This window comes from Oryza sativa, chromosome 12 (genome assembly GCF_034140825.1).
Source record: "Oryza sativa Japonica Group chromosome 12, ASM3414082v1".
Classification (NCBI taxonomy): Eukaryota; Viridiplantae; Streptophyta; class Magnoliopsida; order Poales; family Poaceae; genus Oryza; species Oryza sativa.
Genome location: NC_089046.1, coordinates 2,925,001 through 2,941,910, shown reverse-complemented (window position 1 = coordinate 2,941,910; position 16,910 = coordinate 2,925,001). Strand labels below are relative to the sequence as shown.

General features: G+C 39.6%; 2 protein-coding genes across 2 annotated transcripts; one reads left to right on the top strand and one right to left on the bottom strand.

The window, feature by feature from the left end:
* Positions 1 to 2,170: 2,170 nt before the first annotated feature.
* Positions 2,171 to 3,518, top strand: LOC4351552 (transcription repressor OFP8-like). The gene has a single exon (XM_015764005.3). The coding sequence runs from the start codon at positions 2,295 to 2,297 to the stop codon at positions 3,057 to 3,059; it is 765 nt and encodes a 254-aa protein (XP_015619491.1). The 5' UTR covers positions 2,171 to 2,294; the 3' UTR covers positions 3,060 to 3,518.
* An 11,100-nt stretch (positions 3,519 to 14,618) lies between these two features.
* Positions 14,619 to 16,200, bottom strand: LOC4351551 (transcription repressor OFP13). The gene has a single exon (XM_015764000.3). It carries the CDS (start codon positions 15,935 to 15,937, stop codon positions 14,900 to 14,902), a length of 1,038 nt encoding a protein of 345 aa, XP_015619486.1. The 5' UTR covers positions 15,938 to 16,200; the 3' UTR covers positions 14,619 to 14,899.
* Between the last annotated feature and the right edge of the window lie 710 nt (positions 16,201 to 16,910).

Genomic DNA, 16,910 nt, shown 5'->3' with positions numbered 1-16,910 from the left:
TCTTGCGCCGAAATTCGGTCTTCACTTTTCAAAGACCGAAAAGACCGAATAACCGAAGACCGAGACCGAAATTTTCAGTTAGACCGAATGCCCACCCCTAGCTGTGTACGCACAGGTGTTAGCACAAAAGCCCGTTAAAGTACCGCAATGAACAATTGAATATGGAATATGAGAGGTTTTACAATGTTTGCGAGGTATTTAGAGGTGGAGTAATGTGGACGGTTGAACAAGAGAGGGGCAAGGTATGGAATAAAAGTTATCGTAGCCAATGGCAGCGGAGTAATTAACTAGTAAAACATTGCTATTATCGCCAAATTGAATACCTTTGCTAAAAAAAGGTAAAAATCCAACGCTCCAAAATAAAAGATGATAGATTCTAGTAATGAATGTGATATATTTTAGTATTACGAATATGGACATATCTAGATCCGTAGTACTATAAGATTTCATATCCAGTTATAGATTCGTTTTTTATGTAATAGAGGGCATACCATTTTCCCATACGACCTGGACGAATTTTGGTAGCTTAACCACCTATGCACAGGCGTGTATGAAAATTGGTGTATTTTTTCAGGTGAACAGCACAATGGCACATGAAAGAGACTTTCGCATACGGATATATTATGCTGCCTGTCTGAAAAAACAATAATGTGCGACAAACATAATCCAAAATAAACCCTAACTTTGATAACCTAAAAAAAACCCTAGCTCTAATTGGTAGAAAAATGGAAATCCACGGTAGATCAGTGTTGAGACTCTTGGCAGCTTTGTTTGGGGCTTACTAATTTACCACCGTGGCTAGTTTTGTGCAATTTGTTAGAGAAATTTCAAAACGATATAATACAAGATTGATCCTCCTTAAATACTGCACTTTGCTTAGAAAAATGGCACTCATAATTTTTGTTGCATTCACCTGCATCAACCCCTCCCACCATATCCACCAATCTTAGATATCGATCCCTTGCACTATTCTCGTCTCCTATAACTACTCTAGATCTTGTTGTTATCAACATTAACCTCCACTCATACCCTTTCATTTTTTTTCCGTTGCGCCACATTCTATCCTATCTGCAACACGATAGATTTCTCTTCTCATTGCTAGAAGCTTCCTACACCAAACTCCTAACAAATTAGTCGTGATATAGAAAATAACATCGTTACCATCATAGCATAATTTACGCTAAGCTGAATGATAGTACCATAAAAATTGAGAATCGCTAGGCTTCGATTGACTAGAACTGTGACAAATTCTAGTCATATTTAACCTCTAGATAGGGAGATGCAAGAGAGGAGAAGGAGGGAAATGGTGAGGACTCAATGGCAACGATATCACACGCCCTCAACGAGTTTTAGGCTGGCGACACCCAAACACAACTCGACAGCCTTTGTCGGATTAGATTTTTGGAGTTGTAGACAATGGGAGGGGATAGGAGGGCTGTGCGATGGCTGCTTTAGAGGGATGGCCGAAATGTGGCAAACTAGCAGTGGATGGCAAGAATGGGTGGATGGTGCAGCCTTGCTACTGATGCCATAGGGTTGAAGGAGTGCAGTAAACTGGGTCGGTGGTACCGGCAACGCAAAAAAGAGGTGGCATACAGATGTGGGAGGTGCGTGGCGTCGTCATAGGCGAGTAGGTTGCATGTTACATGGAAAATAAGGGAAATATGAGAGGAAACAAGGTGAGAAAATGGTAGTGTACATATTTTTACGTGGTTTGTGCAGCCAAAAGTGACGGAAATTTGTGAGTATATATTTCAGATTTAAATGTAGGTGAAATTCATGCGCAATTTCAATCTATTGAAATCTAGAATATAACTCCAAAAAATTTGACTGAAGTCGTTGAATATTTTTCAGGTCGTTTGATCTGAAATCACCTCCACTTGATGCAGGTTTGCCTTGTCCTAGATGCTTCATCAAATGTAGAGAAACTCATTATTAGATCAGTACAGTCAAAGTCAAACATGTTGGCAACCGAGCTGGCCATGGGAGGAAACACAAATGATGATCCCCATACCAAGCTAGGCCCATGTGGCCCACCAACCCCCCCGACCCACTATTTAATCCCCACAGATTAATTAGTTCACTAATCCACAAGCTAATTAATTACTCTCTCTGTAATTAAAGCCAAATCCGATTATATATAAGCCGCTGCAACGAGCTCGCCTTCTTCCTCCTCCTCCTTGTCAATGTCACCACCCACCCATAGCTCACAAGTCCCAAAGTTTTTGTACCACCTCGGAATCCTAGCTCAAAGCTAGGGCTAAGCTAAGCTAAGCTGTGTGCCTCGCTGCGCCATGTCAACGGCGGCGAGCAGAGCGCGGCGGGGCGGCGGCGGTGGTGGCGGGAGGCATTTTCCGGTGGGCGGCGGGCGGTGGCGCCACGTGCCGGTGGTTGACACCGGCTGCGGCTGCCGGCCTCGCCGGCCGAGGCAGCTGCTGATGAGCCTCCCGTCGTTTCTCCGGCCGTCGGCCCTGAAGCCGCCGGTGCCGAGGAGCACGAGCTCGCACTCCTCCTCCTTCTTCCCCTCGTCGGCGTCCACCGCGTCGTTCTCGTCGTCCTCCGCCGCCACCTACACCACCACGTACTCCTCCTCCTCCGCCACCAACCAGTACCCGTACTACGGGAAGGCGGCGGCGGCGGCGGCGGCGCCGGTGACGGTGACGACGAACAACCACGGGAAGTCGTCGTCGTCGTCGTCGTCGTCGTCGGCGGCGGCGGCGGCGAGGAGGAGGCCGAGCAGGAAGAAGAGGTACGAGAAGATGGCGGCGGCGGAGGAGGAGGAGGACGTCGGGGTGGCGGTGGAGAAGGAGTCGTCGGACCCGCGCGCCGACTTCCGGGAGAGCATGGTGCAGATGGTGGTGGAGATGGGGCTGTGCGGGTGGGACGACCTCCGCTGCATGCTCCGCCGCCTCCTCGCCCTCAACGCGCCGCGCCACCACGCCGCCATCCTCACCGCCTTCGCCGAGGTCTGCGCCCAGCTCGCCGCGCCGCCGGCTCCCGCTCCTCCTCCGCCGCCGCAGCCGACGGCGGCGTACCACTACCACTACTACCACTACTGAAGCGCCACGTGTACGGCCCTGGAGTTGCGGCGCACGAATCTCGAGATCCTGGCACCACCTGGTGTACGTTGTCCACGCGAGGTTACCGGGTGGTGATAGGATCTCGATGGAAAAAAAAAATAACTTAGCTAGCTAAATGAAGATTAATTAGAGCTACTAGCTAGCTTAGTTTAGTTCTTGCAGTTGAAGGGTTAATTAATTGCTAATAATCTCTCTGTTTTTTTTCTTTGTTCTTGCTGTAGTTGCTAGCTAGCTTAATTTGGTCGTTAGCTAGTGTGCTAGTAGCTTTTAGTGTGCTCTTGATGATTTTTAGTGTGTTTGTGGGGCATGCATGTTGTACTCTGGCCCTTTGGTTTTGCATGAAGGTCTAGAAGATGTATGTCTAGTCATTAAAAGTACTAGAAGTAGATCGATCTAGCTGTTAATTTCATGGCAATGGAACTAATGTTTAGCCAGCTAGTAGCATGATTGTACTAGCTAGTGTTGTGATGGGCTCAAAGTTTAAACCTCCTTAACTGTGTGCTCATGCATGGTACATTAATTGATACCATGATATGATGCTGAAATGGGGGTAAGCATTATTGCATCTTCAGTACCATCCTTTCATTGGTTTTCTAGCAGTCCCAAGTGTACAGTTAAACGGATAACTAGCCACAGATCAACTTTCAGTCGTCAAATACAGTGGTACGCAGTGGCGTTAATTAATTACCACTGCGTTATTAATTAAGCAGTACTAGCTTCCATCATCTGCCATGCCGATGCTTTTTAGGGGGCGTTTAGATATATGGGTGTAAAATTTTGACGTGTCACATCGGATATACGGACATATATTTGAAGTATTAAATATAGACTATTAACAAAACTTCCGTCTGTAAACCGCGAGATGAATTTATTAAGCCTAATTAATCTATCATTAGCAAATGTTTACTGTAGCACCATATTATTAAATCATGGTGCAATTAGACTTAAAAGACTCATCTTGCAATTTACACATAATATGTGTAATTTGTTTTTTTCGTTTATATTTAATACTCCATGTATGTGACCAAACATTCGATGCGACAGGGTGAAAAATTTTGCTAGGAGATCTAAACACACCTTTAATTAATACTAGGTCTTCCCATTAATTCATCTTCGTTCTTAATTGATACTCCCTCCATCTCATAATATAAGCCAGGCACACATTTCAAGATTTAACATTTAAAACATTTGATCAACACTTAATATAATATTAAATAAATTTTATTTGTTAAAAATTATATCATTAGATTGAGATGTAAATTTATTTTCATATGGTCATAATTTTGTTGCTAGAAATTATAAGTTAAAGATTAGTTTTGTAGAACGTACCAATTTTGACCGCGTCTTATATTATGGGGATAAATGGAGTATAATTCATTTTGTTGATCCGTTAGAGTACTATCCTATTTAAACTCTGTTTCGAACTAAGAAGAATATATACTGCCTCCATCACACAATATACAATATAGTAACATTTTAGCTTTAGATTCATAATTACAAAGTATATATTCTAAAACGGTGGGATGGAGTAGAAAGTACAGAGCTTCTCAAACTCTAGCTATCATCAATCATTTTGGTAGCAAAAAGTAGGTAAAAAAAAAAAACCGCACCAACGCACGCATGCATTTGGGGGGCTTCGACTTTTGAGGAGTCCCAAGATCGAGCCAAGCCACCAGCTCTCCTTTTCCTAATATCCCCGTGCATCGCTCTCGACCTTTTTTTCTCACTGGAAACAAAAGCATATCATACATTGCACGAAACAAAAGCATCCTCATACACGCGTGCATGCTATGTTTAATACTGCTAGCTTCCTCTGTTCTTTTATGTATGACATATTATTTCTGAATTTTATTTGCTTCTTTTATGTATGAGTGAATTTTACCATGTTTATTTGTTCGAAAGAGACATTCTACTTTGGCAGAGGTTATAAGCACAACACCGTTAAATGTTTCATTCCGACGATCAATTGTAGGACCAAAGTTAGTTGAGTGGAATGATTTGATTTCTCGACTAGCTAACATAACCCTGTCAAATGAAAAAGATTGCTTTATTTGGTCGCTACATAAAAATATCCATTTTTCGGTCAAATCCATGTATAATACGATCATCAATTCCAATGTAAGAATCCATAAGAGGATCTTATAGGAGGTAAAGGTACCACTAAAAATCAAAGTATTTATATAGTTTCTTCACGAAAAAGTAATCTTGACGAAAGATAACCTCATAAAGAGAAAATGGAGGGGAAACAAGCAATGTTGTTTTTTAATACACAAGAGACCATCCAACATCTTTTCTTTGACTGTCATGTTGCACGTTTTGCTTGGCGATGTGTCTTCTTTACCTTCAATATTCCCCCTCCCCACAATGTAAAAGATATTTTTGGTAACGGGCTAAGGGGAGTGCCTAGACCCACAAAAAATGATTTTATTTGGAGCTAGTGCTCTATGTTGGTCAATTTGGCGTTGCCATAATGATATGGTTTTTAACCATAAAAAAATGCCTAACATCATGCAGGTTATCTTCATGTGTTCCAATTGGCTCCACTCTTGGTGTATGATGCTTTCATAGGAACAACATGATACTATGCGCAATGGTGCTACACGCTTGGAATTGGTAGCCAAGAAACTTTTACTCCAGTTTGGATGGCGTAGTACCTACAGAATTTCGTGATAGACTCTACGTGATTTTAAAAAACATGATTTTAGTAGATATTATCGGCAGAAGTTGGGGGTTTGTCCCATCTCGCTTTTTTTTAACCTCTTTTCTATTCACTTCTGGACTTTTTGGTTGTGTGCCTACGGACAGAGGCCGGAGATGTAACCCATTTCCATTATCTAAAAAAAATGTAATACTCTCTCCGTCCCCTCTAAAAAAAGTGAATCTAGGACTGGATGTGACACATCTTGTACAGAGGTATATCCAAATTTATAGTACTAGAATGTGTCACATTTAATATGATTGGTTTTTTTAGACGGAGAGGGTAAGTGGTTGTGTATATTCTTTAAAACAAAAATCCAGATGTTATTCATCATTAAAAAAGAAGATGAATGCAGTATCTAGTATTGGCATTGACACGATGAGTTTAAGTTTTTTCTGTAATACTATTTTCATCGTCAAATATAATATTTTTTAGCTACGTATTTGTACGTATCCTTTTAAATAACTCGTGGAAATTGTTGCTCATTTCTTAACTGGAAATGGGAGGGGCCCTCTATACTAAAAAAAAAAAGAGTTTCGGATAGTGCCATCGTCATCGACCGCACCTGCAGTTGCAGTACACACACAGTAGCAACAACACAGGTAAGATCAGTACTATACCAGCTGGAGTAGTAGCTAGCAGTAAAAATGGCAGCAACCAACTCGCAATTGCTTCACATCTACTCAACCAATCGATTTTTTTCCAACCTGTCTTTCTCTGTCTCTTTTATTTATTGTTACTACTGATCCCCTGTTCTTTCGTCTTATCGGCTGGCTCCTGTGCTTTATTTCCCGGCCTCTTTCTGAGAGACATGGATCTTACTCCCTTCCTAAAAAAATATATTCTAAGATAAAAACTAAGATCGAATATGACATAGTACAATAAATTTAGACATAAACCTATTTTAAGTTCGTTTAATTTTTTATGGGAGAGAGGGAGTACCTGCCTCCCTCCCTTTAATTTTAGCAAGTAAAATTAAGATAACGGAAGAGTATTTTAGATAATGCTGCCTCCAATAACATCTGATTTTTTTTTCTTTTTGTGATTGATGAACCTTCTCTCTCCGTCTTAAAATAAACCAACCTCTTATTATATGCTCAGATTCGTTGTACTAAGATATATCCTATTCTAATACGAGATTGATTTATTTTAGGACGGAGGGAGTAGGTCCACTTGTGCTTGCTTCTGAGTTGGCCAGCCTCAAGAACTGAAGGCCTTATCCAGATTAATACTTACCAAGATTTTAATAAGCTGTAATAGTTGCAGAATCAAGAAAATATACTAAAAGCCATAAGCTAAAGAATCTACTACTACCTCTGTACCAAAATATAGTAACTTTTAGCTATTTATCTACATAGTCAGAAGTTAATGGGCATCTTGGGTAGCTTGTTACAGCGCTATATGCAGCAGCATGTAACAAGGTCTTTTACTACAACTAAGCACATGTTGGCTGTCAAACAATGTCTAGATCATGCTGCCGCACAGAGCCTACCTCAATTTTTTTGTGTCGCATTGGGACTTATCATGTCAGATATCTTGGTATTCCTATGCATTTTAGAAAGTTAAATTATAAGGATTGGAAAATAATAGAGGAGAGAATTGAAAATAACTTGAGCAGTTGGAAAGGAAAACATTTGTCGATAGGAGGTAGATTGGTTTTAGTTAATTCCGTCTTGTCTTCTCTTGCAATGTTTATGATGTCTTTTTTTTAAAAGATACCAAGAGGAGTTCTTCAAAAAAATTAATTTTTAATATTACGCTTTTTCTGGCAAGGTGATAATCATAAAAAGAAATACATATTGGCAAGATGGGATATCATTTGTCAACCAAAACAACTGGGAGGACTTGGGATTCATAATATAGAGATTCAGAATCAGCATCTACTAAGCAAATGGTTGTTCAAACTAATTAATGAACAGGGTGTTTGGCAACAACTATTGCGAAGAAAAATATTTGAAGAAGTATTCAATTACTCAAGTTGGGTCAAAACAAGGTGATTCATATTTTCGGTCAGGTCTTATGAAAGTTAAGGACAAATTCTTACATCTCGGAACTAGGGTAGTAAATATGTTAAACAAGTAAGATTTTGGAAGGATATTTGGGTTGGAAATTCATCTTTACAAGATAAATTTCCATTTTCATATAATATTGTTCGTAAGAGAAATATTTCAATTGCAACTGTTATAAATTTTGTTCCGCTTAATATTTCTTTCAGAAGAGCATTGGTTGGTCAGAACTTAATTAACTGGCATAATTTAGTTGCATTGATTTTGCATACTAATTGAATGGATCTACTGGTTCTTTCAAATGGATCTTCATCAGAATGGCAATTTTCTATTAGATCAATGTATTCATCCTTGATTAATAATGGTCATATTGAGAGGAACAAATTTATATGGAAATTGAAGATGCAAATTAAGAGTAAGATTTTTATGTGATTTTTGTTCAAAGGTGTGATTCTAACTAAGGATAATTTAGCGAGAAGGAATTGGAATGGGAGTAAAACATGTTGTTTTTTTTTATGAAAAATGAGACTATTCAACATATTTTATTTGACTGCCATATTACAAAATTTCTCTGGAGAATAGTTTATATTTCCTTTGGTCTAAAACCTCCGGATAGTATTTCTAATGTGGTTGGAAATTGGCTAGGTGGTGTTGACTCAAATATTAAAAACCTCATCTTTATTGGAGCTTCTGCTTTGTGTCAGGCTCTATGGTTGAGTAGAAATGATGTAATGTTTGATAAATCTCCAAATGAATCTTATATGCAGGTGCTTTTCAGGGCAGCACATTGGCTCCGGTTCTGGGCACATCTTCAAAAGTGTGAAGAGCACAAGGAGATCTTATATTCTGCATGTCGAAACTTAGAAATTACGGTCATACAGATTTTTGCTAACTACGGATGGAGATTCACAAAGATACTTCAATAATTGTTTTCTCCTTGTGTGTTGGCCTTATTATTTATGTTCTTATTGTTGGCTGGGTATTCGCTTTCTTTGAGAGAATTTTGTAATAAGTGAATGCAGCTTCTTTGAAGCAAAGGCTGGAATTTTATTCCATTATTAAAAAAATATTTTGAGACGGAGTTAGTGTAGGATCACATAAGACCAAACAAACCTACCAGAGGGGTGAATGGTAGGGAAAACCAAAAAACCTAAAATCTTTTGCGGAATAAAAGATTAATCTCGAACGGAGTAGATGATGAAGTCCTGTCACCGCCGGTCGAACCGCCCTCCTGTTGCCGGTCAGACCGCCGAAGCCTTGCCGGTCAGACTGCCCGATCACCTGCGGTCATACCGCCGCTATCCTACCGGTCAGACCGCGCGCACACCTGCGGTTAGACTGTCGGGACCCAGAAACACTGGTAGATGACAAACTCGAAGATGTAAACTGAAACTTTTCGACTTTATTGCATCAACTAGTGTTTACAAAGTGCACCAACATCACTTCTCACCAAAATCTCGAACTAAACTTGAAACCCTAACTTTCTCTCAGCTCAAGTATCTCTAAAACTGATACCGGGAGGCCTCACCCTCCCTCTCTATTTATACATGAGGTAGGCTGTGCAAAGCCCATGAATCTAACTCAACTTAGGACTCCTAACCCACATATAGGAAACCCTCTCTTGCAAGTATCCAACTCATCCCTTTAATTATCTCAATCAATCTTTCCGAATTCAGACTCCCTTCTGAATTCAACCCCTCTTTCAATACGTACACAATCCCTCTTGTATACCATATGAATTTCATCTTCACCACGTGCATTGTCCTCTCGCCTTTAGTATCCCACATAATCTCTTGATCCCTGGACATCAACTTCTCCAAGTCGACTCCAATCTATCACCGGCAATACTCTCCTGAGGCCTCAAGCAACACCTGCACATACAATAACCAAGAAACCATATTCCGAGCACAAGCTTGTCCCAACTTGACTCACATTAGTATAACAACAGCATCCATATGCATAGAAACCATGTAGAAGCAAATCCCCGAAGGAAACATCCAAATCTAACAAGACAACCCGAAATCGACAACGATCAGGATCTTGCCGGTCAGACTGTCGGGTCGGCCGGTCTGACTGGCGGCACACGACCGGTCTGACCGCCAGGGTCAATCGAAAACTCCCACTTCACAAAATCAACCGTCTTATTAAATCTCCAAAATAACATTAGCAAACCACCAATATTTTCATCATAAAATATAAATCAACTTCTTGATTTTACAGTTAATATTTTTTTTATTTCTTTCTAACTAGCTACTCACAAGCTTTTTTTTTAAATCTCGAGCTTGTCCCGATAGGACCAAAGTGTGTACTACTCCTATGGCCAAAAAAATCTGGACAGCTGAGAGCCTTCTTTGGGAGATTGGGCCTGCAGGTAGCCCATGAACACCAGAGGCCCAATTAATTAAGGTGATTGCCAAGTTAACTCGAGAAAACTGCTCCTTGAAACCCGAGAAAGGTCACTGCATGCAGTAACGAAAGATTACGCCTGCATGCGTCGACACATGGAGTAGTTAAACTACACAACACATGCATCTGTTCACTCTTATCGAGGACGATAATTGGCTCGCGATTTAGGACAAGCACGCGCGCGCGTCGTCATCGCCGTGCCACTTGGGATAAAAAAACCACGAACCCATAATTAGAAGCTTCGCCAGATGGAGTAGACGACTACTCCGAGATAATCTAGAAGACACTATATATCTTCATCATAAATATCTATATATAAAAGTAAGTTGTTTTAAATAAAAAAATAGTTACATATTATGATAGTTACATCAATTTTACATGATTTTTTATATTTTTGTTATAATAGTCAAAGCTAAAATTATTTGACTTAGTATTATACTAAAAATGTTTGTTTATGTTTCAGGACAGAGGAAGCAGTATATAAGTAGCGTCGTCTTCGAGAAAACAGAGTTATCCACCGGAATTAAGGAGAGATGTAAAATTAAATAATAACTGATTGTGATTACTAGCTAGTTCAGATGCGAAAATATATGAAGAAATTCAATAAGAAATAATTATATAATTGGATTAAGACAAGCAAGCCGCTATATTTTGAGATGAATTAAAATTCGAACTTTAGAAGTAACTTATATATTTTGGGACGTATAAATAATATTATACTGATCTATAAGCTTTGGTAGTGCAAATTTATCAAAAAAAAAGCTGAAAATATATAGTAGTTTTTATGGGAAGGAGAGAGTATCTCATCCATGGAAGAATCTTATATCGCATTGCTCGAGGATCGAACAATGTAGACTACGCGTGCAGATTGAATTGTACTACTATACAAAACTGACTAATTGATCGACTGCCCCTTCGATCGGTTGTTAGCGCTCAACAGATGGTATATAGAGGGTGAAAACGGTACAAAATTTTCCAACCTTATGGATATCGTTTTCATAAAACTAATAGTATAATAATATAATTATCTATTGTTATTGTTTCTAAAATTTAATTTTATACTTTCTATTAATGCCATATTGAAGTTAGCATTAAATAGTTAAATTCATAAATATGAAATTTTAACTGTTTCCATAAAAATAATATCTTTTCCAACCCTTTTTTATCCCATGTTCCTACAACTCCATCAAATGATCAAAAGTATGGAGTCCTTTTTCCGGAGAGCAAGCTCTACAATTAATTGTCGTAATTAACATGTTTGGTAATTAAATTGTTATCGTAATTTTCCTATATAAAGCTGAACAGTGTGTATATATGTGTGTCATGTAGCTGCTACATGCTGTGTACTGGTAGGAACTGAGATGTCATTGAACTGGTGTGTGGTCGCTGCCACGAGTAACGACGACGATGTGTACACGACGACCGGCCATGGAGGCTAATGTCGCTTTTCCCGCCTACTACGTGTGTTTCAACTACACGTACGTCGTGGCTATCTTTCTACAGTTCTATATACGTACATAATACTCCTTCCATTACATATTACTCTCTCCGTTTCTAAATATTTCATGCCGTTGACTTTTTTTTAAATATTTTTGACCGTTCGTCTTATTCAAAAAATTTAAATAATTATTAATTATTTTACTATCATTTAATTCATTGTTAAATAAACTTATATGTATACATATAGTTTTCGAATAAGACGAACGGTTAAATATGTGTTAAAAAGTTAACCGTGTCAAATATGTAGAAATGGAGGGAGTACATACTACTCCTTCTATTCCATATTGATCATCATATAATAAAAAATTAAAAACTCCAAATTAATTATCATTATATAATAACACTTGTCCCTTCATATGGTGTGCAATATTATCTATGCATGTAAAATGTTTAATATTATCTATGCATGTAAATTGAGTAAGCGTTCGGTTATTGTGCATATGGGGAGTAGTTAAAGTCTACATGTTTCTTCATTCTTCTCCACCATGTACTTTTTTTTTAGAACTCTCTGCCACATACTTACATTAATTAAAACGCATGATACACATTATAGTTAAGTCTTTTTAAATCTTAATGAAAAATATATGATGATAACTACGAGGGAGTAATATTTATATACTGCTATATAATTAAGCTGGAGTACTGGCTACTAGCTAGCTAACTTGATTTTTTCGATCGGTAAACTTCAAGCTATGCATGCACTTCCCTTATTGTTCATTCGTACAATATCTCTGGGATTAATTACAACCAGCACGTACAAATACTCCCTCCGCTTCCATATTAATTAACGTTTTGGACAAGATTAAGGTCAAACTTTTATAACTTTTAACATCAATAACTTTAAAAATATTTAGAAACTAGAACAATATATATAGATTTGTCTTTTAAAGCACTATAATAAAAGTAAACATGTATTTATTTATTATATATATTATAGTAGAAAAATAAGGTCAAAAATATATCTTGTAGACCGTGTCATTGTCTAAAACATCAATTAAAATGAAACCGAAGGGAGTAAGATAGAAGTAATAAAAACATTGGCATTGAATTAAGTTCGCCCAAATGTACGTAATATATCTATGACTAGCTAGGTTCGCAATTTTAAAATACAGTTTGAAATTTCAGCTCTACTCGTGGGTCCTTGTCAAAAAAAAATGATTTGTTTGAATGTTGTGAAAATTTATCCAAGTTAATCAGTGAATATATTTTCAAATTCAGATTATTTTTTTGTTTGAGATTTCTGAAATTTTTCACCATTTAGAATTTATTTTGAACCCATAGATATGGCTACAACAATGCATTAAGGAGGAGTAGCAAAAGACACTAAATTTAAGTATGAGTAAAGTCCATCACCGGTCCCTAAACTTGTACCGCTGTGTCATCCCGTTCCTTAGACTCGCAAATCGAACGTTCAGGTCCTTAAACTTGTTTGACTGTGTCATCTCGGTCCCTAAACTTGCAGATCATTCGTTTAGTTCCTCCAACTTGTTTTGTGTCACTCCGGTCCCTAAACAGGACGGTCTAAAAACTTTATATCAAAAAATAATTCATAACTTTTTCATGTGAACTCTAATGAAGACAAACTTTATATCAAAATTGTAGCTCTCGACGCGACCTACAACTTTGTAGTTGAAAAGTTTTTGAATTAAAACTGTTTAGGGTCCCAAGATATTGTTGCATGTTTATAGATTTTGAAATTTTAATTTTAAAATTACATTCTGGGACAAAAAATGACTTAGAATAAAAAAAATTCAACTACAAAGTTGTAGATCGTGTCGAGAGCTACAAGTTTGATATAAAGTTTGTCTTCATTAGAATTCATATGAAAAAGTTATGAATTATTTTTAAATATAAAGTCTTCAGACCGTCCTATTTGACCCAGATAATATTCAAATCCAAGTTTAGAAACCGGGGTGTCACAACTGAACAAGTTAGAGGACCTAAACGAGTGATCTGCAAGTTTAGGGACCGAGATGATACAGTCGAACAAGTTTAAAGACCTAAACGGTCGATTTGTGAGTTTAGGGACCGGGATGACACAACGGCTCAAGTTTAGGGACCGGTGATGAACTTTACTCTTTTAAGTATACATTCAAGTGAGCTGGGAGTAGTAGCATTGTGTATAGTGTGCAAGTATGCAAGCACATAAATTCAGGCACATGCAACTACCCAGCCCACCATTAAATATGCCTCAAGATCTGCCCCACACCCACCGGTCGGTGTGTGTATTGAATGATTTAAATCTGAAGCCTGCTAAGGGGGTGTTTAGATGGGGCTAAAACTTTTTAGCCCATGTCACATCGGATGCTTGGACGTTAATTTGGAATATTAAACATAGACTAATAAAAAAACTAATTTCATAAATGAGAGCTAATCTGCCAGACGAATTTTTTAAGCATAATTAATCCATAATTATCAAAAGTTTACTGTAGCATCACATTGTCAAAATCATGGCGTAATTAGACTCAAAAGATTCGTCTCGCGAATTAGTCCAAGGTTATGGAATGTGTTATGTAATTAGTGTATCTTTAATACTCCAAATTAATATCCAAACATCCAATGTGATAGGGACTTAGAATAAGTCCCTGGGAACCAAACAGGCCCAGTCAAATTATTCTCCTCTTTATATTAAATTTCTAGTAAGATGTCAAATGATCATGCATGTGTTTTTATCATTATTACTAGTAATTATGTGTTCAAAGCCTTATATGGTTTAGGAATTTATAAATTAAACTCAATACATACTTGAGCATGTGAATTGATTCTGAATTTGAATTGTCAAACTCATGTTGTCCTATAGAAGGTTAATTACTAATGTATGTAGTACTAGCTACTATATGCACATAATATCACAATTGCATCCAAATTTGGATCCAACATGGCTGAAAGAAGCATGACAAGCAAAATCAAGATGACCAGCAGTGCAGCTACACTTTAATCCCATCATCACTTTGCAATTAAGCAAGTCTCTCTGCAATTAAGCAAGTCTCTCTGACTCGTTGATCCAAACAGTGGCCGTGGTTAACATATCATCATCATGCAAAATCAAGTTCGGTACAAACCTAATTATCTAAACAGCAGAAAAAGATATATTTTTCGCCCCTAATTTTTCACAAAAGCTAAAATGATTCGACTTTTGGTGAAAAATTAGGGTCGAAAAATAGAAAATATTTTCTTCCTTCCAATATCTAAGCTAATCGATCACCTGCCTAGCTTATGGCCGAGACCTCTTCATGGTCATGGTCAGAGGCGGCGCAGCAGGAGGAAGAAGACGAGCAACCAGCTTCCTCATCCCCACCGCCGCCGCCGCCGCCGCATTGCTCAGCCGCAGTGGCGGCGGCGGTGACACTGGTGGCGCCATTGCTGGTGGTGCTGGTGCTCGCGGTGCTGCAGCTGGTGTCACTGGTGGTGGTGGTTGCGGCGGCGGTGGTGGTGGTGGTGGTGTCGGAGGAGGAGGAGGAGGGGACGGCGGCGAGGGCGAGGAGGAGGTCGACGAAGGCGGCGACGATGAGGGGGTGGTTGTGCTTGCCATTGACGCGGAGGTACCAGGAGAGGAGCTCCTCCAGCGCGTCCCAGTCGCGGAGGCCGTGCGCCGCCACCATCTCCTCCATGGACGCCCTGAAGTCCCCGTACGGGTCCTCCGACTCCACCGCCACCGCCACGCTCTCCTCCACCAGCTGCGACGACGACGTCGACGACGACTTGCCGGGGAGTTGCGCCGCCTCCGCCGCCGCTTTCTCTTTCTCCTCCTCCGCTGGTGGTGGCGGCGGTGGTGGTGGTGGTGGCCGTCGTGGCCTCACCGTGGCGAGGATGGAGTTGGTGGCGGCCGGCCGGCCCGGGCCGGCGTCGAAGAAGAATCTGTCGGTGGAGGTCCGGCGGCCGAGGCTGCGGATGACCGCCTCCGACCACTCCTCGTCGGCCGCCGTCGTCGTGGAGAATCTGTCATCGTCGTCGTCATCCTCACCGGAGAAGGCACAGCCGTCGGCGACGGCGTGGGCGGCGTCGGCGGAGTCATCGAAGAAGACGGAGTTGACCGTCTTATACATCTCGTCCCCACCCTTCCTCAACCTCCCCGCCGCCGGCGACCTGCCACCACCTCCCCCTCCCGCCGTCGTGCATGGCTCGTCGACGTAGTAGAACCCGCGGAACGACGCCGTGTGCGGCGGGTTCTTCGCGCAGGACGGCGAGTCGGCGGCGGCGACGGCCAGCCTGGAGAAGAGGGAGGTGAGGCCACCCTTCTTGCCCATTGGATCGAGCTCGAGAGAGGAGGAGGTGGTTGAGGCGATGGAGAGATGGAGAGGAGGTGAGGTGAAATGGAAGTGCAATTAAGGAGATGGAGTGGTGGTGGCCTGGTGGGAGGGAGGAGGAAGAAGAAGATGGGGAGATGGGGCCCGTGGGTCATGTGCTCGTATTTATGTATTCTGTTTTGTGCTGTGCTGTGTTTGTGTGTTCTTCTGTAACCAGGTCAGATGAATTGTAGGAAGTAGAATAAGAGATTATGCACTTTTAGGACCAGTTATTTTCAGATTAAGATATAGAGATTTTACCTCGGTTTTCATTAGCACGTTTTTAAACGGCTAAATGGTTTATTTTATGAGAAAATTTTCTATATAGTTGTTTTACAATACCATATAAATCATTTTTTTAGTTTAAAGTAACTAAAAGTCAATTAAATACACGTTAATGATTTTCACAGTTTTGCGTACTCCCTCCGTCCTATAAGGGATTTTGACTTTTCGCTTGCACTGTTTGACCATTCGTCTTATTAAAAAAATTTATGCAAATATATATATAAAAAGAAAAGTTATGCTTAAAGTACTTTGCATAATTGCATAATAAAGTAAGTCACAAATAAAATAAATAATAATTTCAAATTTTTTTTGAATAAGATGAATGGTCAAACAGTACAAGAAAAAGTCAAAATCTCTTATACTACCTCCGTTTTTTAATAGATGATGCTGTTGACTTTTTCTCACATGTTTGACCATTCGTCTTATTCAAAAAATTTACGTAATTATAATTTATTTTGTTATGAGTTGTTTTATCACTCATAGTACTTTAAGTGTGATTTATATCTTATACATTTGCATAAAATTTTTAAATAAGACGAATGGTCAAACATGTGAGAAAAAATCAACGGCGTCATCTATTAAAAAACGGAGGGAGTATTATGATACGGATGGAGTACCTGTATTTAATCTTTATCTTTATCTATCTAGA

Bases quoted from the DNA above. Each gene is read 5' to 3' on its own strand.
- LOC4351552 (XM_015764005.3), top strand. From the start codon at position 2,295: ATGTCAACGGCGGCGAGCAGAGCGCGGCGGGGCGGCGGCGGTGGTGGC.
- LOC4351551 (XM_015764000.3), bottom strand. From the start codon at position 15,937: ATGGGCAAGAAGGGTGGCCTCACCTCCCTCTTCTCCAGGCTGGCCGTC.